Consider the following 23750-nt stretch of genomic DNA (forward strand, 5'->3'; position numbering starts at 1 on the left):
TGACTCGGCTAAACGTAAATTGGCCACCACTTAATTCTTAATGATATCTTAAAAATACACTGACTGACAGTTGCTAACGAATGTAATCTTTCGCCCCGACTTCTCTATCTGTACATGGAAGAAACAGTTACCGATATAAAAGAAAGTATATCGGAAATAAGATTGCTTGATGACACTGCTACCCTCAGCGAAAGTGGGAAACAACCGCAGGAGCTTTTGAATGGAATTAATAGTCTACGGAGCACACAATGTGGATTGAGAGTAAACCGAAGGAAGACGATAAAGTAATGTGGAGTAGTAGAAATGAGATTAACGATTAACTTATCGAAACTGGGAACCACATACTACACGAAGTGAAGTACTTAGGGTATCTTGGAAGCAAAAGAACACGGACGGAGCTAGGAGAACATAAGAAGCAGATGGCATTCCTGTCCAATAGAAGTCCACTAGTATCAAAAATACGCCTTCAGTTGAGGAAGAAGTTTTTGAGAATGCACGTTTGGGGCACAGCGTTGTATGGAAGTGAATAACTGACAGTCGGAAAACCGGAAAAGAAGAGGGTAGAAGCGATTGAGATGTGGTGCTACAGAAGATTGTAGAAAATTAAGTGGACTGATAAGACAAGGAATGAGGAGGATCTCCGAAGAACAGTCGAGGACAGGAACGTGGGATAAACAAAGACAAGCAGAAGGGACAGGATGATGGGACATCTGTTAAGACATCATGGAATAACCTTATGGTACTAGAGGAAACTGTAGAGGGTAACAGCTTTAGGGGAAGACAGAGATTAGGATAAATCCAGCAAATAACTCAGGACGTAGAGAACCAGACTGACTGACACGTTTCCCGTCACTCTTGCGGCTTAAATGAAGAGTTTTCCCTGCTAGCAGGCGAGATAAATATTGATAACAAATATGTGGTGTCTGTTCTTTTGGGCACGTCCGAAAGAGCATACTCCAAAACGAGAACGGCCAATGATTCCTGAAGTGGAGATGCACACTCAGTTCGAACTCTTACGGGAATCGGTGAAATACCTCAAGTAATGAGGATAACAGGCAACGGTCACTACACCTGTAGTGTGTGGAAAAGTTGAGAATTTGTGTCTGACGGGAGGCGCGCTTGGACAGTTAGTGCAGCTGCAGTGATCACTGTGCCTGAATAGCGGTGTGATCAGCGTATCTGCCTAGTCAATAGGAGACCGGGCTCGAATCCCGATGCGGGACAAATTTTCAACTTTCTGCATTGATATAATTCAGTGCCCACTGGCAACTAATGTCTTTAATTCCCTTGTGTCTTGAAATATTGATAAGTCGTCGCGATCTCAGATTAATATTCCATCCAGTATCAGATCGTTGAAAGACCTGGACTATATCACTCCTTGCAGGGAGCCACCGACTTGTATGGTTGCTGGGAAAGTTGGTAGAAATCGCAACAGTAATAAGACGTAGAACATGTAACATTAGAAATGCTTGCTGAAGTCAGAACGCAACGATGTACTCTTAACTGAGGAATGCCTTCAATAATATAAACACATATACAAAGCGACATATAGAATGAGCATTCAACTAGAACTGCAGCAGCTTAGCCGAGAACACATCGGAGGTAGAATGCTGAACCTTGAGAACTAGGCTTAGGGAACAAAGGGGTGTGGCAGACTTCCTTCGCCTGTCGTACCGCGAAATACTCACGATCGTCAAAAGACCGAAACGGCGACCAGATCAGAGTGTCATTACTAAATTCTGTGCAAAGTAACGAGCAGTTAAAATTTACTGCAGCATGGCGGTGCGCACCTATGGCCAAAATGCGGTCGCGGGCGAGACGGCAGCTGGCGATCCTTCCAAGACGATGTGGCAGAAACGGCTGCTCCAGCGGCGGACTGTTTGCAGATTTCGCTATCTCTATTTGTTGCGAATTTTTATTATTATAAGGGTACTTCCCTTTCTGTAATTACTTTGGTGCTTTTAATTCGCGGTTGGATTTTTAGGTACTTGGAAATAAAGTTGATGCGCAGATACTGGATACAGCAGCAGTTTGTTCCTCATCAAGAGGTCATAAACCTCTCACATCCTGTAATATTCATTGATCAGTTCTCGAGTCATCAATTGTTTTCAGCCTTGCGCGGTCGTTCACGTACTCGTCACGGCACTAGGCGTTCTTTGGAGGGTTCGTAACACGATATGCTACAGTAGGGTGCAAGTGCTGTTCTAAATGAAGAAGGTGGCACAGGAGAGGAATTCGTGGTGGGCACGTGAAACCTGTAAGAAGACTGTGGGGAAAAAAGAAAAGAAATAATATCGTTCTTTTTATTTTCTTGCGGCAACCGTCACAGTTCGTTTTCGAAACGCAGGAACCAGTTCGACGAGCCAGTGAAAGTCATTAGACTATCTACAGATTGAGAAGAGGAGATAACAAGAATGATCATTTATCAAGTAGAAACGGTCTATAAGCGACACATTTTATAAATTGTATAATCATTCTTATCATCTCCTTTTCTTAGTCTGACGATGATCACTGGCTCGACCAAACCGTTCACTGAATTTCCAAAAGCTATTATGAATGTTGTAGTAAGAAAATAAATGTAGATAATTAGTCACACAACTTCCATAGACCATACTGAGCATATATAACTTTTCCCATAACAAGATCGGTGCAATCGTAACTTCGTACCAAAGATGTTTCTGCGTAGAATCAGTTAACAGAGCACACTTTACTAGGCCAGATGAGATATCTGTAGGGTTTTCTACAGATTGCGCTAAAAGACTTTCCTCACTTGTAGCAACAGTGTAGCGTAGTCGCTGAAGCAACGAAGCATTCAAAGAATTGGAAAAAGGGCGCAGTACGTTCTCGTTTCAAAGAGCACTCGTCAGACAGCTGCGCCTTAGTACATGCATGCACCTCTTTAAGGGCTTTCGTTTCATTATGCAACCGATTAATTCCCTCATTCCCCCAATCCGCCTTGTGCAGCTATACGCTCTCACTGCATTCCAGACATTCGGGAGTGCTTAAATAACCCACCGAAGACCATTTTCCGGCTGCTGCTCTTAAAACAGTCGCAGCGCCTGCGCACTTATCCGTACATTTACCGACATTGCAAGGCAGTGACCTCTACGCTGACACCCGTTGCCATCTTCCTCTTGAACATGCTCAAGCGTTAAATGCTATCGATAAAACGATTAAAAAATCCATCTAATTCGAGCGCCATTTGTAATGTTGTTGCATTAATTTGTTCTGATTGGGGTGCTGATATTCAAGATAATAAAAGCGGGTTAAAAGCCGTGAGCTATCTGGGGAAGTTAACCTTGCATTATTGCGCAACTGTTTCACCAGGTATCCAGTCTAGCTTACCAAATTCCCAACCAGACTAACATTAATTATAATCTTTTAGTACTCATCTTACGATAACCGGTGATATATATAAAGACAATTTGAAATGAAAAGAAATAAATCAGTTTATATTTGGACATTTATTTTAACATTGCTCATTGTTCCGTTAAAATTTCAGCATATCAAACTTGATTCATAACTAAACTGGTGCCTTATTTAGGATTGTGAAAATGTGAGTTTGTAACCTTACGGAACACATCAAATAGGGAGCCAAGATTGGGAGACCACATACAACACTGCACTCATAAAATAACACAAGAAGAACGTTGAGACATATCCAAGAGGAAATTAACCACAACCAACCGATTCAATTTTCACCCAAAGAAATTACGTTCGTAGCGTAATCCTGTCCGTCATGAAATTACCACACACTGGTATACTAAATTCATACTAACTCTCTGTGAAATCTTCCCGAAAAGAATAGCTGAGGGCTACTTTGATGCTTACACCACATGCTTCACATGGTCAACTTGGTTTACACAAAGAGTGCAACTCCACAATAATTTTGATAATTAAAATAAATTACATAGAAACGCAATTTACAAAAGAAAAACCTCGAACTGGTTACTATCGTCTTACTATTAACCTGATGGGTCAAACAATTGTATAAGCACGTGGTACTGGTCTCACAAAGTACACCCCACGTGGGTTGAACATAAAGAAAAGTTGCTATATTGAAAAATATTATCAAGACGAGATGTTATAATCTCACGCACATTCGCATTTAAGATTGATGATCTTAGTTAGAGTTACTGATCAACACGTGGTTCCACTTTACTCACAAAGTAGTGACAAAGCAACTACCGGAAGATATTCTGAACTTCACACTCGAATTACACTGCGTTGCAATTTAAGATAACATTAGATATTTTAGAGCTAAACCTGAAATAAAGGTGATTAAATTTTCAGTTAGGCTGAACTTCAGAAATCCATTGTCCTACGGACTTAGCAGAGACGCGCTTAGCCAGAGATCTTACCACTTCAGACGCTCACCACGGACAGACTGTCTGGGCCCCTACCGAGCGTGCTTAACAGATACAAACGGAAGTGACCAGAGAGGCAGCTTCCTATACCAACATGACAAGGGATGGACAGGACCATACTAAGAATAGAAACCTCTCTGCTTTTAGAAAGCGTAGCTACCTGTTCCGACGTTGGTGCTACTGTTCTCTAGCAGACAGGCTTGTCTGGTACCATCAAGCATGCAACTAGAAATACATTTGCTCATTCATCCTCTCACACAGAAGGGAAGGGGGATGACAGTATCTTATCATATACAGTATATAAAAGAAAGCGGTTGTAGGTTCCGTATGAGACTGTGTGACATGAATTACATATAAATTGTGTTTATAGTGTAGTAGTGTGACAGCTCGTTCTTGTTTATGTGTAAAAGTAACACGTTTCACTGCGCAGTCTCCTCCCAGATAGTCAGAAACACCACAGTAAATTTAGAAGAGGAATTTATGCCCTAAATAACAGATTTAAGAAATTAACATGAAAGGAATCTAACAGACCTTTCACACTGCGTACTAGCAAATTTTCAACTACCGAAGCCTTGCTTGACCGTTTATTGTACCTGGTTTACCTCGTGACTAGTTGTATCTGGATCACAATAACCAAGTGACTGACAGCTAGTTGTGTAAAAGACAGCTACCACAGCAGTAACCAAACAGAGAATAAATTTGTCCAGACTTTCTATTCTATTCACTGTTGTAACGTCCCAGGTGCCAGTTGGCAGACAGTTGCAGCCGATGTTTGCTGCTGGTAATGCAACAATCTTGATTCGTTTTCGATTGTTCCATTGTTTCCTTGAGCAGCGTGTTTATATTAAGTTACAGAACTCCTGAACCAATAGTGGGCCACAATATTATTGCACTTGGGAGTGAGGGGGCTTTAGTCGGCTTATCGGGAGTTTTTATCGTGATACTTCACGAGGACACGCTGAACCACTTGACAGAATGTGCACAACTGTCGCGAAATCATTCGCAACGCGATGTGTTTTCCTGAGTCACCAATGTACATGTTTACTGCAACGTCACCGGATCTTTCAGATAAAGGACATGGTAGCCAAGTGCAATAATATCGTGATCGGTTTATATACTGATGTGCTAAACGTAAGCACAGAAGTAATATTAGCTTGACGTGTCGGTGCCAAAAAGCATAGATCGATGAATGTTCCACAATACACAGAACTGCTACTGTAAAATACAGAAGCTAGCGTGTGAATGTTTCTGTTGCAGCCGCAACCATATTGTGTGCGCAGACACACGTGAACGGACAAAATCGCAACCCCCCCCCCCCCCCCCCAATACTCGGCTGTTAATTGATGTTTCATTTTGATCGAGGTAGTAGCCGGCCGGAGAAGCCGTGCGGTTCTAGGCGCTACAGTCTGGAACCGAGCGACCGCTACGGTCGCAGATTCGAATCCTGCCTCGGTCATGGATGTGTGTGATGTCCTTAGGTTAGTTAGGTTTAATTAGTTCTAAGTTCTAGGCGACTGATGACCTCAGAAGTCGCATAGTGCTCAGGGCCATTTGAACCATTTTTTGATCGAGGTATAGTGATGGAAGCATTCCGCTTTCCCGTGGCGATGCGACATCTTTCTGCGTCCTGTGTTATAAAGCTCCATGCTGGCTAGCGGATTGTTAGGCAAGGGCGCTCGCTGTGCATGAGGAGTGGCTGCTTGAGGCAGGTCTGGAACAATAGGAAGCGTTCAGAGCCATCCAGCCAGCCTGCCAGCCTCCGGCGCACTTGACCTGGAAAGCAGCTGCGACCACTTGTTGCTGGCGGCCGTCCCTCGCCGCGAGCTCCTGGCACGCCCTCTGGGGAGGCCCAGGCCATTGTTCGCGCCCGCGTCTGACCGCTGGCGAGTCTGCCGACTGCTTGAATTCGGAACCAGTCGCGGAGGACCCAGGGGGAGTGATAGGCTGTTAGGCTGTCATCCAGCTCCCCCTCCCCCCAAGCCCTTCAATCTCTGTAGTAGAACCATTTCTGTTTCGGCATATATTAGTTTCCAAATTTTATACCCAACTTCAGGAGAACAAATAAGCATGAAAACTAAATAGTGGCATCTACAGCTTGGAAGCTAGTGTTAACACAGGAAACTTTCAAACTGGTTCCATGAGGAACCACACCAACACGTCCCCTCATTTACACGGTCGTGTGGTCGTAGTTTGCAGACCACTACTCGATCGCAGTATGTTGTTGTTATTGTTGTTGTTGTTGTTGTGGTCTTCAGTCCTGAGACTGGTTTGATGCAGCTCTCCATGCTACTCTATCCTGTGCAAGCTTCATCTCCCGGTACCTACTGCAACCTACATCCTTTTGAATCTGCTTAGTGTATTCATCTCTGGTCTCCCTCTACGATTTTTACCCTCCACGCCGCCTTCCAATGCTAAATTTGTGATCCCTTGATGCCTCAGAAAATGTCGTACCAGCCGGTCCCTTCTTCTTGTCAAGTTGTGCCACAAACTCCCTTCTCCCCAATTCTGTTCAATACCCCTGACACTTAAATCTATACTCGATGTTAACCAATTTCTCTTCTTCAGAAACACTTTCCTTGCCATTGCCAGTCTACATTTTATATCCTCTCTACTTCGACCATCATCAGTTATTTTGCTCCCCAAATAGCAAAACTCCTTTACTACTTTAAGTGTCCCATTTCCTAATCTAATTTCCTCAGCATCACCCGACTTAATTCGACTACACAATCGCAGTACCTGTATGTAAATCGAGGGGGAGGGGGAGAAAGGAAAGGAAAGGAAAGGAAAGGAAAGGAAAGGGACTATTGATGTCAGCTGCTGCAGGACTTCATGCGGAGTCAGCGACAAGTGAAAATGTGTGCCGGATAGGGATTCTAACCCGGAATTTCCTACTTAGTAGGGATTTGCGTTAACCACTCCGTCACCCGGACACAGTATTTATCGCCTCTTGGTTGACTTATATTCCCACCTAGCACCAGCTATCCGCAGTCTCCGTCCATATCCTCCGCAGGAGGTCGAATGTACTTGTGCATCCGCATTGAAGGTGGTGGATTCAATGCCCATCGAGGCGGATCAGTTATATGTATGCGTGATGGCTGTTGCGTCTGCGATAAACACAGTGTTCCGATGGCGAAGTGGTTATCGCAACCTGTGTCCTGCAGGAAATCCCGGGTTCGAATCCTGGTCCGGCACGCATTTTCACTCGTCGCTGCTGATTCCGCATAACGTCCCTATGTAGCTGAATCAATAGCCCTTTCCTTTCCATCCTCTGCCTTTAATTTACATGGTATGTATCATCACAGCTGTGGATCACTCGTGCGGGCATGTTCGAAAGAACAGACAGTGCGCGTTCGTATAATTGATTTCCCTCGATGGGCAATGAATCCACACCTTCAGTGCGGTGCACAGTTACGTCCGACCCCCTGCGGGAATCTCAAAGGAGCGAGCACGGAGGACATGGACGGGGATTACATATTAATGCGAAACATTTGTAATGATTTTATTATTGTTATTATGTCACTTGTCACAAAACGATGCATTATTGCCTGTCAAAATATACGGGGTATACTTTAAATTAGGACTGAACTTGATTCTGTTATGTATGTGGCGGAACTATGGGCCTCATGGAAAAAGTATGACCCGGCTGAGTCACGCAATTTGACTCTGTCTGATCACAAGGGGCGGCCATTAATGGCAACGTTGATGATGTTGGCTGACGTGAGCATCAATGAACTATACTTGACGGGATGTATCTGGAACATCTTAGGTGATTAGAAAGTCAGCCTGCCGGTGTGGACGAGCGGTTCTAGGCGCTTCAGTCTGGAACCGCGCGACCGCTACGGTCGCTGGTTCGAATCCTGCCTCGGGCATGGATGTGTGTGATGTCCTTAGGTTAGTTAGGTTTAAGTAGTTCTAAGTTCTAGGGGACTGATGACCTCAGATGTTAAGTCACATAGTGCTCAGAGCCATTTGAACCATTAGAAATTTAGTAGACTGGAATACAATTAAATACTTAGCCTTAATTCAGCATCGGCGGTGAACGTCTATCTTGACTTTGTACAATAATATTTACAAGTGCAGTTATAGACTGAACTGCGAATACTTCTTTGCAATTCTGATTGCTTCACACATACAGATAAATGCATAAACTGTATGTGGCGCCTGGCTAGGTCGCAGTTACTGACTTAGCTCAAGGCCACGCTAACTAGCGTGTCTGCAAATGAGATCTCTGAAGCTATAACAAGTGAACCATTCCTATTAATATCGGCTGTAGAACTGGCCAGTGCGCTAGCTTGTCTCGTAAGACCAGCCGAGTGGCGGCGCTCGGTCTGCTAACGTCGACAGTGGCGACTCGCGGGTCCGATGTGTACTGACGGACCGCGGCCGATTTGAAGCCTACAACCTAGCAAGTGAGGTGCCTTGCGGTGACACCACAGATTCATACAGCAATTTTTCAGTTATCTTCAGTTCAGTTTCCACCACACATCGATTTGATGTATATGTTCACTACAGATTTCTCATACACTGCTAATAACCATAATTTTTCCTGGGTATGATAAGCTTTTTCTTGTCACTTATAAGATTTAGTTCGAGTGTCACGTGTCGAAACTGACCAATTGATTAATGTAAAAAAGCAGTTTTAGTGTCTTGCACCCCTATCCCCCACTTCGCCATCCGACCCATGGCTAAATTTCTGCCGATGTCCACGCCACAATTCAGTCAACGCTGGGAAGTTTTATTAATGTACTGAGTGTCTAGATTTTGGTGTAAGCTAGGTAGGACTGGAGGAGAGATGTTACAACTCGCCACTGTGTGTTGCAGGGACGATGATCCCCAAGTCCGGGGGCGACTATGCGTACATCAGCGAGGCGTTCGGGGCGCTGCCCGCCTTCCTGTACCTGTGGGTGGCGCTGTTCGTGATCGTGCCCACGGGCAACGCCATCACGGCGCTCACGTTCGCCCAGTACATCCTGCAGCCCGCGTGGCCCACCTGCGAGCCGCCCTACGCCGCCGTCCGACTCGTCGCCGCCCTCGTCACCAGTATGTATAGCCCTGTCAATAGTCTACCTCACCTCTCTCTCTCTCTCTCTCGCTCTCTCCTTCTCTCTCTCTCTCTCTCTCTCTCTCGCTCTCTCCTTCTCTCCCTCTCTCTCTCTCGCTCTCTCCTTCTCGCTCTCTCTCTCTCTCGCTCTCTCCTTCTCTCCCTCTCTCTCTCTCGCTCTCTCCTTCTCGCTCTCTCCTTCTCGCTCTCTCCTTCTCGCTCTCTCCTTCTCGCTCTCTCCTTCTCGCTCTCTCCTTCTCGCTCTCTCCTTCTCGCTCTCTCCTTCTCGCTCTCTCCTTCTCGCTCTCTCCTTCTCGCTCTCTCCTTCTCGCTCTCTCCTTCTCGCTCTCTCCTTCTCGCTCTCTCCTTCTCTCTCTCTCCTTCTCTCTCCTTCTCTCTCTCTCTCTCTCTCTCTCTCTCTCTCTCTCTCTTTTCTTCTCTCCCGAGCATGCAGCAGCGCATTAAAGTTTCTTTTGCTTTCTACTGTCTTCAATTATCGTTGCAGCGACTATACATGCAGGATGTCTCAAACCTTTTGGGTCAAAATTGAAGCACGCAATAGTGGCTGCACAACCAATTACATTGTGATAGTTGGAATGGATATTTATTGTGTTACGAACATACACATAGTACACAGCATAACAACAGCGTAGCTCATAGTAATTGTTTAAAGTGACGATCGCCAGTCTCTATGCATGCATGGCAACGGCGCATGAAATTCGGACGTACTCTCTCAAAGATCCCTGGTGTCTGTTGCACCAGGAGATCAGTGGCTTGGATCCTAGCACGCAGGTCTTCACTCGTTTCATTCACCAACGTCTTGACGTAACTCCAGAGGAAAATGTCCAGATGTAGCATATCGTGCGGGGGATGGGACACGACTGCCCTTCCAATCCAACGATGAGGGTACGAGTTGTTTAGGTGCTCGCGAACATCAGCATCGAAGTGGGCTTGTGCACCACTCGTGATCAAACTACTGCATTTTGCCGACAGCGTGGGCTACAGTCTGGGGACTGTGGCAGCATATCTCGGAGGAACACCGGCTAACATGGACTGGTCACACGGGGAGGCAGCAAATAAGATGCTATTAGCTGATCTTGGACAATCCCCACCCATAAGTTGACAGAGAATCGGTACTGGCGGTCACCGACCTGGGTGGCGTGGCGATGGTCCTCACTCCAGAAATAGCTGTTCCGGCTGTTGAAAACACCATCACTGGTGGATGAGGCCTCATTCGTGAACAATATTATACTATTATGTGGGGTACGCTGAGTGTCGACAACACAATAAATACGCATTTCCGACCGTTAGTTCCCTAACTCAATTTAATCGCTTGTGGATCCCTGTCACCTGTTTCAATCCGACCCATAATGTTTGTGATATCCTGTGTACGAGTCTTAACAAAAAGGTATGCCTGAACTTTCAGGAAACATTCCTCAAACACAGAGGAATAAAATGTGCTATATTGCCGTGGGTACGGAAACGCTTTGTTCCCATGTTAGAGCTTCGTTCCTACTACTCTTCGTAATCAAATTTCTCCTGCTGCCGCGCCTTCACAAAAACATCCTACATTCCCTAAACCTATTAACACTCCATATCCTGTTGCAATGCAGCTTCGACCGTCTAACTCCGCCAGACAATGAGAACCGTCCCGATATTTATCCGTCCTATCCGCTATAAATGTTCATCCGATCCTACTCCACATAACGGTTCCCGTCCCCTTTTCTCCTCACCATCTCTATTCGTACACCTACCCCGCTCACACACCAAACTCCTCGCACCCGTGTCATCCCACCATTCAACCTAACAGCTACCTTCATCTCCACAGTTTCATACCTAACGAATCCCTATAATTTTCTACCCACACCCTCCTCTCGAAGGCCGGCCGGAGTGGCTGTGCGGTTTTAGGCGCTACAGTCTGGAACCGAGCGATCGCTGCGGTCGCAGGTTCGCATCCTGCCTCGGGCATGGATGTGTGTGATGTCCTTAGGTTAGTTAGGTTTAAGTAGTTCTAAGTTCTAGACGACTGATGACCTCAGAAGTTAAGTCCCATAGTGCTCAGATCCATTTGCCAGCCCTCCTCTCGAAACCCTTTTCTCGCAGTGTACGTCCTTCGGCTTTTAAGTAGAAGTGCAGTGCTGTTTCTTCGAAGAATGCCACCTTCTCCGCGATGTGTGTTTAAATATATATATATTTACTTCTTTCTTTTAGGCCTTTGATTTTAATTAAAAAAAAAAAAATCTTAATTTTTTTTGAAGAGAGAGAGTCTTGGCTCCAAACCAGGCTTTATTATATTTTGCCAATATCGCTTTTCGCGTTCTTCAAGGCATCTTCAGATTGTCCAGCACAAGTGTTAAACACATAGACTGCCGTATATGCAAAAGTCTTAGCAGGCAAACACTATTGTCAATATTTTTAGAAAATTGCATGGTGCCCTGGTATAAAATAGCGTTGAATATCCGGGAAATACATGTACCTCAGTAGGTAGTTCCCTTTGTCGAGTTTTAAGAGACTCCGTGCAGTGCTCTTGTAGAATATATGGCGCAAACGAAAACACACCAGAAACTGGGTCAGGCATACAGAAATGCATCACAGAATGTAAACATGTACAACGGCATTTCTTACGTGTTTACATCTTGTGATGCGTTTCTGTAGGCTTCGTACTGTTTTTGGTGTCTTGTTCGAAAGCACTGCGCCATATACTCTGCATTGGCACTGCGCGAAGTCTCTTAAAACTCGACAAGGACAACTACCTACTGAGGTCTTTTATGTATTTTAAATGTGGCTTCCAGCGTACTCAAAAGTATTTCACATCAGAGCACCACGCAACGTTCTTAAAATATTGACAACGGTGTTTGCCTGCTAAGACATTTTGCATGGATAGCAGCTTATGTGTTCAAAACCTGTTGTGCCAGATAATCGGGAGGGCGAAACGCGTTATTGCCAAAAGATAAAATAATAAAGTCTGTTTTCTAGTCAAGACTGTTTATCTCTCCAAAACATTTAACTGGTTCCTGTTTCACCCCGCTATGAATTATAAAAAATTCTGTAACGTTCTTAATGTCTTCATGTAAACTAGACAAAGCTCATCTTTATTTATAACAAGTGCGGCAGTGCAACGGGCGATTTTGTAAACTCTACCCTCAGTACAAATTTATTAACAGTAATATAATGAATTTGTAGTGCCCTGTGGTTGGCAGGGAAGAGCTAACGATCAACTCTGAACACACTTTATTTAACTAAAACGCCTTCTTTGCTTACACTGATTTCCAAACGCAAGAGCAACAAAAAGCACAACAATTCTTGTAGTGGCAAAAGCGAGAGAAGAGTACAAGACAATGGAAAGAAATAATAACCAAAATACAACTCTACACAATTACAAAGTGGCATTACACCCAACAAAATACAACTTTCTACTGAAGGCTATGGTAAGTGTCTACTAGGTTAGAATCGGCGTAGCTTCACAGGAAGGTCTCCCTCTCTTCTTTACAGTCCGATCCACGATTCTGCAATATATTGCCGCAAACTGTGTAGTTCCGAAGTTTTCTTTTCAGGAAGTCCAAGACATTTTGTCTTGTGCACACACACTCTAGCAGTACAACATTTTCTGTATCCAGAAAGGCCCGTACAGGACCTGCAACATGCGGTCATGCATTATCCTGCTGAAATGTGGGGTTTCGCAGGGATCGAATGAAGTGTAGAGCTACGGGTCGTAACATCTGGAATGTAACGTCCACTGTTCAAAGTGCCGTCAATGCGAACAAGAGGTGACCGAAACCCGTAACCAATGGCACCCCATACCATCACACCGGGTGATACGCCGGTATGGCGATGAATACACGCTTCCAATGTGCATTCACCGCGATGTCGCCAAACACGGATGCGACCATCGTGATGCTGTAAACAGAACCTGGATTCATCCGAAAAAATGACGTTTTGCCATTCGTGCGCCCAGGTTCGTGGTTGAGTACACCATCTCTGGCGCTCCTCTCTGTGATGATGCAGCGTCAAGGGTAACCGCAGCCATGGTCTCCAAGCTGATAGTCCATGCCGCTGCAAACGTTGTCGACCTGTTCGTGCAGATGGTTGTTGTCTTGTAAACGTCCCCATATGTTGACTCAGGGATCGAGACGTGGCTGCACGATCCGTTACAGCCATGCGGATAAGATGCCTGTCATCTCGACTGCTAGTGACACGAGGCCGTTGGGATCCAGCACGGCGTTCCGTATTACCCTCCTGAACCTACCGATTCCATATTCTGCTAACAGTCATTGGATCTCGACCAACGCAAGCAGCAATGTCGCGATACGATAAACCGCGATCGCGATAGGCTACTATCCGACCTTTATCAAAGTCGGAAACGTGATGGTACGCATTTCTCCTTACACGAGGCATCACAACAACGTTTCACCAGGCAACGCCGGTCAACTGCTGTTTGTGTATGAGAAATCGGTAGGAAACTTTCCTCATGTCAGCACGTGGTAGGTGTCGCCACCGGCGCCAACCTTGTGTGAATGCTCTGAAAAGCTAATCATTTGCATATCACAGCATCTTCTTCCTGTCGGTTAAATTTCTCGTCTGTAGCCCGTCATCTTCGTGGTGTAGCAATTTTAATGACCAGTAGTGTAATAGCCTTGAGAAAAAGAAACTGCAGGTTTGTGAAGCTGTCGAATGCAAATAAGACGATTCAGTGTTATTACGCTGATTGAGAATTGGAAAAATTAGGCACCTGGAGAACGGAAGTAATTACGGCAACAATCTAGTAGTTAGCAGTCTGAATTGACTTCTGATTGAAAAAAGTTTTCCACATTGTTCCATCGTGCAGACTTCCACAAGATGCACCGGAAAAACTTTACTGCGTGGGTCCTGTAAATAATGTAGTTGCGTATTGCCTCAGTTTTAGGAGAGATCTGTGGCTTCTTGTGGTGTCACAATATTTTAATTTCATTCGCAAAGGCAATTGTCAGACAGAAAATTTTGAATTCTTCGCTCCTCGTCGGCTACATAGAACAAGTCATAAAGCAACAGTGATGCAGTCATGTCTGTAAGTCCTAATTTAGACACAATCGACATAAATAAGATTTCACACGAAGACAAACGAGCTCTGCCTTATCTAGCCGGGAGAACTGTAAAACAAGTTATGTGGAAATACGTGTTACGTGATGTGTGCCGTGTAGCACTTTCAGCAAGTGAACAGCGTGACTGTGGGCGAGTTCGTCGATTAACCCAACTCAATAATTACGAGACCCACGACAGCTTAGAATGCGTAACGGAAATTCTTCAAATGGCAGAAAAAACTTACCGTTTCAGTGAAAAACATGTTCTGCAATCGAAGTTGTCGCTTCAAGTACTGGAGGGAGATGCATGTAAAGCAGCCAAGAAATTTCCCCACGGTACTACGTCTTGTCACTCGGTCACAAGAAAATTGTACAGGTACTTCTAACGAAAGATTGTACACTATTTTGAGAAAATATAACCACCAACCACAGACACAAGCCACTGCAAAACGTGCCACTAAAAGTATAGGCATGGGAAAGGCGACAACATGATTGAGTGACGGACATGCGAAAATCATCGCTTTATTCGCTTTATATTTTCAGTATAAACCAGTAAACTGAAAACTGTAATTAATTATTTACTGTACACAGTATCATATCACATGCACACACAGTCCCATTCAAATCTTCATAAATGAGAATTTGAAAATTCTGTCCACAGTGCTGCTATAGCCACTTGGATAGGAAATGACGTCCGCTACAGATTTGGCTATCTTTCTTTATTCAGGGTCTAACACTCGTGGAGGAGAATGTCCAGTATAAAGTTCGCTGGGCCTAGTGCCTTACAAGACTTTTAGGACGCATATATCGACTGAAAACAAAATCGTTCACTGTACCATTTCTTGACGTTTCTCCTCTACGGTACACAGAGGCAGCACATAAATAAATAAAAATGCTGCTCATGTGCATTTCCAAACTTGAATATCTGGGCCATGCACCGAGGCATTCAGAGCTATTACCCAGAAGTACGGTGAATCTCATGAGCTATAAATTTATAGTGTGCCTCAGGCTCTTTCCACTGGCGTTTTCTAGACTACGGCGTCCAAGACATACTTTCTGTAGTGACCGTTAACTCAGAAAGAGATGATCACGAGGAGGAGTCGGAAAATACGTTTCGGTACAAGAGTAACTAGAAAACATAAAAGCAAGCTGATGAACATTTAATTTGTGCCGAAGTGAACCGTAAGTAGTGATATCGGGAGTAATGTGACGAACTTACCAAGGAAATTATGATATGAATAGCATATTGATGAGTACGTAGGAACGCGACTATCGTTTTCGGATATTCTGTCGGTCCGTAAACTGCTGTTATCTCCACAATTTACCAATAATAATGGCGTGTAATGGATGTGAAATATTGCTTGCAGCGCTTCATTAGGTATTCCATTAGTTTCAGGGGCAGAAAATGCTAGCAACTGAAGTGTGTTGCAGCGTATTCCAGTTGACACGCCTCGCTGGGCAGGAATTATTCCCGTTTCACCACACTCGATGCAGATCTGTGCTCTCTGTGATACTAACTACAGAAACTAATAGCTTCATCCTCTCCAGAGTTCGGTGTTTCAGCCATTTTCATATCAAATGTTCCTTTGGTCAACAGATTTTATAATTACTGCATGTTACATATTCAAGCCGAGAAAGGAATTTTACAAAACGACCTCTCTTCATTGTGTCATTGGCGGAGGTTTCTAAATGGCTAAACGTTGACGGAGAAGGAGTACACATTGCCAGATATAGCAAATATTACAGGAAGGTTATAAATTATAGTACGAACAAAGTAATATACACGCAGTATGCTGGAAGAAGAGGTGAAAATTAGCACTGATGTAGTTGAGCGAATTTAAGAACTCGTGCACTTCGGCCACCTGCAAACGACGAACTGGCGGATCCTGAAAGAAGTAATCAGCTGAATAAAAATTGTCTCAAATTCATTTGAAAAACAGGATTTAAGAGTTCACAAGTAGATACCCAATGTGCGTGTAATGGTTAAGTCTATAACTATCACATTCTTGCCACACATTGTACAATAGTGAGGTGTGAAGCTTAAGTGGACACTCGTAAATATGAGGGTCATTCAATAATTAAAAAGACAAATTCGTCTGGGGAAAATCTATTAGTAGGGCGAGTTTGGTACTTTTATGGCTTTAAGTTGGCATCACTGGGATGAGCCCCGATCAGCTGATGTATCAACATTTTGTTTATAACCTAAAAAATACATTTCAAGATGGCGAGTCGTCTTGAAACGTCCACATTAGTTGCGCAACGTTCTGTTATTCGTTTTTTACTTGCTGAAGGCGAGAAACTAGTGAGTATATACCGTAGAATGTCTTAAGTTTATGGAGACGGTTCTATGAATTGTGTAAATTTTTACAAGTTGGTAGAGCAATTCAAAAGTAGTCGCGACTCAGTGACTGACGAACACCGTTCTGGCCGACCAGTTACAGTTTCAACTTCCTCACTTGAAAGTCGAATTGATGACATTATTCGTACCGATCGCCGCGTGACTGTGGAAGTGATAGTTGATAAAGTTCAACTAAGTGCTGGTACAGTTCATAACATTATCTATAACAAGACCGCAAAACATGTGCAAGAAGGACCCCAAAAGAGTTGACGCGGCTACACAAGGAATCAAGATTGAGAGTGTGCACAGAGCTAAAGGAACGTTATGAAATAGAAGGTCAGCACTTCCCCAACAAAATTTTAACTTGCGATCAAACTTGGGTTCACCATTATGAGCCAGAATCAAAAAGATAAAGCATGGAGTGGAAGCACACCATCTCACCTGTCAAGAAAGAATTCAAAAACCGAAGCATCAGCAGGAAGTCATGTTGATGGTATTTTGGGATGCTGAAGGTCCAGGTTTATGATTATCTCGAAGAGCAGCGTACAATGAACAGCCAGTACTATTCGGATTTGCTTTTAAACAAGGTGAAGCAAGCCATGAGAGAGAGAGAGAGACGTCATTGATGTCAGAGGAAAGGTGTGATTCTCCAGCAAGACAACGCACGTCCTCATATTGCTCAAGTAACCCGTGAAACCATCGAGAAAATGGACTGGGAATTACTGCCTCGTCCTCCTTACATTCCTGATTTATTACCAAGTGATTTCCATTTGTTTGGTGTACGGAAGGAGCCGTTACTTGGGAAGAGATTCCAGGAAAACGATGACGTGTAAAAAGTTTGTGAGAAATTGGTTCAAACATCAAGATAAAGAGTTCTTTGCAGCCAGAATAAAAAAGCTTGAAGCCCGTTGGAACAAGTGCATAAATGTTCAAGGGGATGATGTTGAAAAGTAGAAAAAGTATTATTGTGTAAAAATTTACGCTTTTTTCTCCAGACCAAATTGTCTCTTTCATTACTGAATGACCTTCGTAAATCGTTAGGTGGTCGCAAGGGAATGACCAAATCCAGAATAAGACAAAGCATAGCAGGACAAATTAATGGGTCGGTGGAAACACAAAAATTAAGGATTTCCTTTACTTCACATCTATGGTCACAAATTTTATGTCATCAGATTACCTGTTTCGGTCTACGACATGTTTTCATTAAACAGATCTGAAGATCGTCATTATAGACCGAAACCTGAAAACACAAAAATTTGTGACCATAGACGAGAAGTAAAGAAAATTTAATCTCGAAAGAATGTTGTAAACCGTTCTTGGTTTAACTACACACTAGAATTTTAATTAAGATACGTATTTGAAAGGAAGTTTTACTGCATTTTGTCGTCTAGTGTTCTTATCCTCAGAAGCAGAGTTAAACTCTTTCTCTCTACCTGTCCTTCATAAGAAAAGAGGGGAGGGGAATTGAGAAATTTTTCCGTCATAGTGGTGCACGTTCGTTTGAATAATTCTTGTCCAGTTAAGCAAAAAGGCAGAAGGGTGGTTTCTTCGATTATTTTCATTGTTCCGCTGGGCTCCGAAGTTGGAGGTCACACATGGACGATTACTGTTCCAGATATCAGCATACCGGCATCCACGGTTTGAGTCCTATTTTATGTTTGCATTTTTTGTCTAGACAAAGACCTTTTCATGTTTGGATGAACGGCTGGGAAGTCAGTGTAACGTTCAGGTTGAAGCTATTTTTGATGTGTCATATTAGTAATGCTGAATAAGAAAATAATTGGCTCACAAGCAATATTCTTCATTGTTGTATAAAATTTTTTCCGTTGCCTCCGGCTACTACTAATTAAATACAAGGTATATTGCGGAGTTAAATCTCATTTGATCACAGGCCCTGTAATTATAGTTCTGTGAGTCTGCCCGTATAGTACCTATCAGTTCAAAATATTAAGTTTTTCAAGCGAGTATTTTACTGAGCGAGGCCATTTTGTGTGACTGAGGGACCAAGTGAAACAGTACAAGAGTGAATGGTCGTTGGATCCTGAGATATATAATTTTACATTTCAAAACTTCATTCTTCTTCAACTTCCGTACTGTTCTGGAGAAACTAATATTTAAATGCGCATAATTACACCAAATTAGCCCCAGTGCCTCATATCTCAACGAAAAAAAAAAAAAAAAAAAAAAAAAAAATAATCTGGTACAATAAGATACGCAGTCAAGCCATTTCCGTCGTCACACAGTTCTTGCTGAAATGCATGAAAAACATCGGCCGTCTAATGGAATGACGACAATGAAAATTTATGCCGGAACGGTGCTCGAACCCGGATTTCCCGCTTTACGCGAGCGGTCGCCTTAATCGCTTTGGCTATCCATGCCCAACACACAGCCATACCCAAACTCCCGCATGTTGTCGCTCCTACGTTATGACATGTACTGGTAAACAGATTATGAAATCACCGTACAAGGGAGGACATTTCAACTGAAAGTCGCAGGTCAGTATTGGCGAATAAATGTGATATTGCCTTGCCTGTTTTGTTAAGAAGAAAGAAGCAACGTTTCTTCGGACATGCAATGTTCTTCCTAACAACGCAGGCACTACAATATCGTATAGGCTGCTGAACTTGCCACTTGCTGTCTCCAGCAAAATACCAGACGACTCCTGTACCAGTTCATTGATCAGCTTCTGATAACCAGACTGGAGCTGACGGACAACAATGTAACAGAATTGCTTACCCTATAGCATTAAATGTGTGAATTGTTTGCAGCAGATTAGTTTCATATAAAAAATTCTTCTCGTGTATCGAAACATTGCAGAGATGTCGGAAAGAGAAATGACAAGAACGTAATTCGAGAGACATTAACATTTTCTCGTTATAGAAATAGTATTCGTGATAGGATAATCTGCAAACAACAATTGTTTTGTTCTCGTTTATTATACTATAGTTTATTTAAAGTAAGATAACTCACAGTATTTCGCAAAATAAGATGCTAGGAAAGAAGCAACTTATGTCTCTTTCGTTTCCGTTATTAATCAGGGATTATGAGAAAATACAAGACAACGAAAACATTTTTTTTCATCAGGAAACGTGAAGTATTTTTTTCATAAAGTTTAAGCTCTCTGTTCACTCCTAACCGTTATATCGCCACTGTAAGCAAAGAAATCACTGTTTTGTTTCGGTTGTCCTTCCGAGGTAAGGTCTCTAGGTTAGCTCGATAATCGTGTTAGGACTCTGTCCTGGCCCGTTACTGTTGGCGCCTTGTTTTGTAGCCGGGTTCACTGTCGCATGTAGTCACGTGTACGGTGGTGGAATGCGTCGCCGGGAGCAAATTAAACGTCGACGGTTGGCAGTCCATGTATGTATGCGGGCAGAGCAGCCTAGGTTTCTGCCCGCGGGCGATATCCTGACCCGTATGTAGTAGGGTATAACCTGCGTTATAATTTTCACTTTTCAACGTTGGACAGGTAATAGTAGTCGATCAGACTCCTGGAGCTAAAATACCTAACTGGAGTAGATTGGAGAGATCAAAGACTTATTAGCAAACTATACATGTATATGTCCGTCTGTACTCTGCGAACCACTGTGATGTACGAGGGCTAATCAAAAAGTATCCGACTTTTGTTTATAAAATCAGTTTTTATTCAGATGCAGTTGTTTGGTGTTAGATATCCTCAATGTAGTTCCATTCGGCTTCTACACACGCCTCTGCTGGAAAGATCGCTGGAAAGTCTCTTTTGATATGATGTGCAGAAGCTCTGTCGAATTCTGCATAGTGTCTTCCCTGTTATGAAATCTGGTCCCTTTCAGTCTTTTCTTCAGTTTAGGAAAAAGACAGAAGTCAGTCGGTGCTAGGTCAGGGAATTAGGGAGATTGACAAATCACAGCCCTGTTGTGTTTGGCCAAAAACTTCTGAATTGATAGAGAACGATGAGCGGGTGCATTAACTTGAAGTGCCAACAGACCGCTGTTCCCAAGTTCGACCGCTTGCGTCTCACTGCTTCACTAAGGCGACGCAGAACCTCTTAGTAATACTCCTAGTGACATTAGTACCATCTGGGGGCGAACTGATGATGGGCCTCGCCATTAAAGTAAAAAAAAAAAGGGGTATGAAACTCTCGATTTTGCGGACCTGCCTCGCTTTTTTGGGTCTTGGGGATGGTGGATGCTTCCATTGCGATGACTGGAACCCATGACTCATCACCAATGATCAGTGTGTTGAGAAAGTTGGGATAACTGTTCATAGTATTCAGCATGCCCTGTGCGATCTCCGAACGAAGTTGCTTTTCCTCGGCTGTTACCAACTTTGGTACAAATGTTGCTGAGTTCCTCATGAGACCCAAATGTACTGTTAAAATGGATTGAAAGGGTCCGGTACTAGTCTTAACCTTGTCTGCAAGTTCGCTGATCGTGATTCGTCTATTCTCCATCACAAAGGTCCATACATGGTCAATAACAACCTCATTTGCGGATGTTGAGAGCCTACCTAAAAGTGCATCAGTATTCACTGGTAAGCGGCCCTCTTTGAACCACTTCTTTATCTATGTGGTACCCATTGCTTCGTCCACAAACACTTCTCTAATCTTTCGGATTGGTTCAACGTGAAAATCTCCAAGCTTAAAACAAGATCTGATGCGGTAACGTTGTTCCACTTTTTCTGTCATTTTGTCCACAACACAAAACTCGACGGCTATCACTTGCACATATTCACTTGTCAACGACCATCCAGCGACTGTTTGTTTTCACAGCCGCGCAAAACATCGGACACGTACACTATGTATGCCTACAATCATAGAGAGCGGGTGCGTCTCCATAACGTTTTTGGTTTTTTTGAAAAGCTCTCGTTTATGGCAAAGGGTACTTCCCGTCGTACCAATTTTAAGGGCTTCTTCTCGAACCATTCAAGCATGCAGCGCGGAAAAAAAGATTGTTTAAATGCCTGTGCGCACGCTGTAATTAGCCTGTTTTGTCTTCGCTGTCTCTACGGGAGAGATGCATATGAATCTATAGTCCCTTTCTGTATTCTAGTGGTTCTTGAAAGTTTGTAAGTAAGCTTTCATGACATAGTTTACGTCTGAAGAAAGACATCTGCCGGTTAAGAAGTGGAAATTACTTCTGAGGAATGGAAGTAGTCGCATGTTTCCTAAAACTACATATTGCTTTATGAAAGAGGGATTGGCAGAATAAGTGTATTTAGAGGGCGAGAGCAAATTATAGTTGAGGTGAAATATTTAGACAATGCAGTCCGTATATCGAAAATGACAAAGCCTTACAAGAGATACTCAGAGTTGTTAAGGCCGGGGGAAAACGTTGTAACAAAATTAAGGAGAACGTCATGAGCATATCTCGAAGTATTCTGTAGATATACGGAACAGCATCACGCATTCTGGAAGAGATTAAACAGTTCATATACACGGAAGCGTCGTAGCAAGTAACGCATCATTGTACCAATGAACATCAGCGTCGAATAGGCACAACCAAGAAGTAATTCATAAAAAGATCTCTGTTGACAAGCAAAATTAATATTGGACGGAAGAAGAAAAAAATGGTTAAAGTTACAGTGGCATACCTGAACCGTAAGAAAACTGGTAGAAAATATTTAGAAAGCAGTGAGGTGTGACATCGGAGACCGCTGGACAAAAGAAAATGAACAGGCAAAATAACAAACCGAGAGGTGTTGAATTGAGATGCTGACAGTATATGTATTTTGGCAAATATACTTCACTGAAAATATAATTGGATAGGCCGTGTTTTCATGACACTGTAGATGTTGAGATAGATTGAAGGTAGAAGGGCACTGTTCATTGGTAAATTTGAGAGCAAAAGAAAATATTTACTGTCGAAAGAAGAACTGAAAAGGGAAGGAAATGGAAAAAATCTTAATCGGTACCCGACTGGTGTTTGTGCTCGTAATAGCCTGGAAGGACAACTGTGGCTATTCAAACGACACTACTGGCCATTATAATTGCTACACCAAGAAGAAATGCAGATGATGAACGGGTATTCATTGGACAAATATATTATACTAGAACTGACATGTGATTACATTTTCACGCAATTTGGGTGCATAGATCCTGAGAAATCAGTACCCAGAAGAACCATCTCTGGCCTAATAACGGCCTTGATACGCCTGGTCATTGAGTCAGACAGACCTTTAATGGCGTGTACAGGTACAGTTGTCCATGCAGCTTCAACACGATACCACAGTTCATCAAGAGTAATGACTGGCGTATTGTGACGAGCCAGTTGCTCGGCCACCATTGACCAGACGTTTTCAATTGGTGAGAGATCTGGAGAATGTGCTGGCCAGGGCAGCATTCGAACATTCTCTGTATCCAGAAAGGCCCGTACAGGACCTGCAACATGCGGTCGTGCATTATCCTACTGAAATGTAGGGTTTCGCAGGGATCCAATGAAGGGTAGAGCCACGGGTCGTAAAACATCTGAAATGTAACGTCCACTGTTCAAAGTGCCGTCAATGCGAACAAGAGGTGACCGAAACGTGTAACCAATGGCACCCCATGCCATCACGCCGGGTGATACGCCAGTATGGCGATGACGAATACACGCTTCCAATGTGCGTTCACCTCGATGTCGCCAAACACGGATGCGACCATCATGATGCTGTAAACAGAACCTGGATTCATCCGAAAAAAATGACGTTTTGCCATTCGTGCACCCAGGTTCGTGGATGAGTACACCATCGCAGGCGCTCCTGTCTGTGGTGCAGCGCCAAGGGTAACCGCAGCCATTGTCTCCAAGCTGATAGCCCATGCTGCTGCAAACGTCGTCGAACTGTTCGTGCAGATGGTTGATGGTTGTTGTCTTGCAAACGTCCCCATCTGTAGACTCAGGGATCGAGACGTGGCTGCACGATCCGTTACAGCCATGCGGGTAAGATGCCTGTCATCTCGACTGCTAGTGATACGAGGCCGTTGAGATCCAGCA

The 23750-nt window shown here is 43.6% G+C and overlaps 1 protein-coding gene across 1 annotated transcript in view; it reads left to right on the top strand.

The window, feature by feature from the left end:
* Window positions 1-23750, top strand: part of LOC124594772 (Y+L amino acid transporter 2) — a 337307-nt gene that overhangs the window by 220524 nt on the left and 93033 nt on the right. Inside the window, exon 2 of the mRNA XM_047133170.1 lies at window positions 9189-9407. Coding sequence (XP_046989126.1) covers window positions 9189-9407 — 219 coding nt within the window. The remainder of the gene's footprint in view (window positions 1-9188; window positions 9408-23750) is intronic.

The sequence above is a fragment of the Schistocerca americana genome, chromosome 2 (assembly GCF_021461395.2).
Source record: "Schistocerca americana isolate TAMUIC-IGC-003095 chromosome 2, iqSchAmer2.1, whole genome shotgun sequence".
NCBI classification, from domain to species: Eukaryota; Metazoa; Arthropoda; class Insecta; order Orthoptera; family Acrididae; genus Schistocerca; species Schistocerca americana.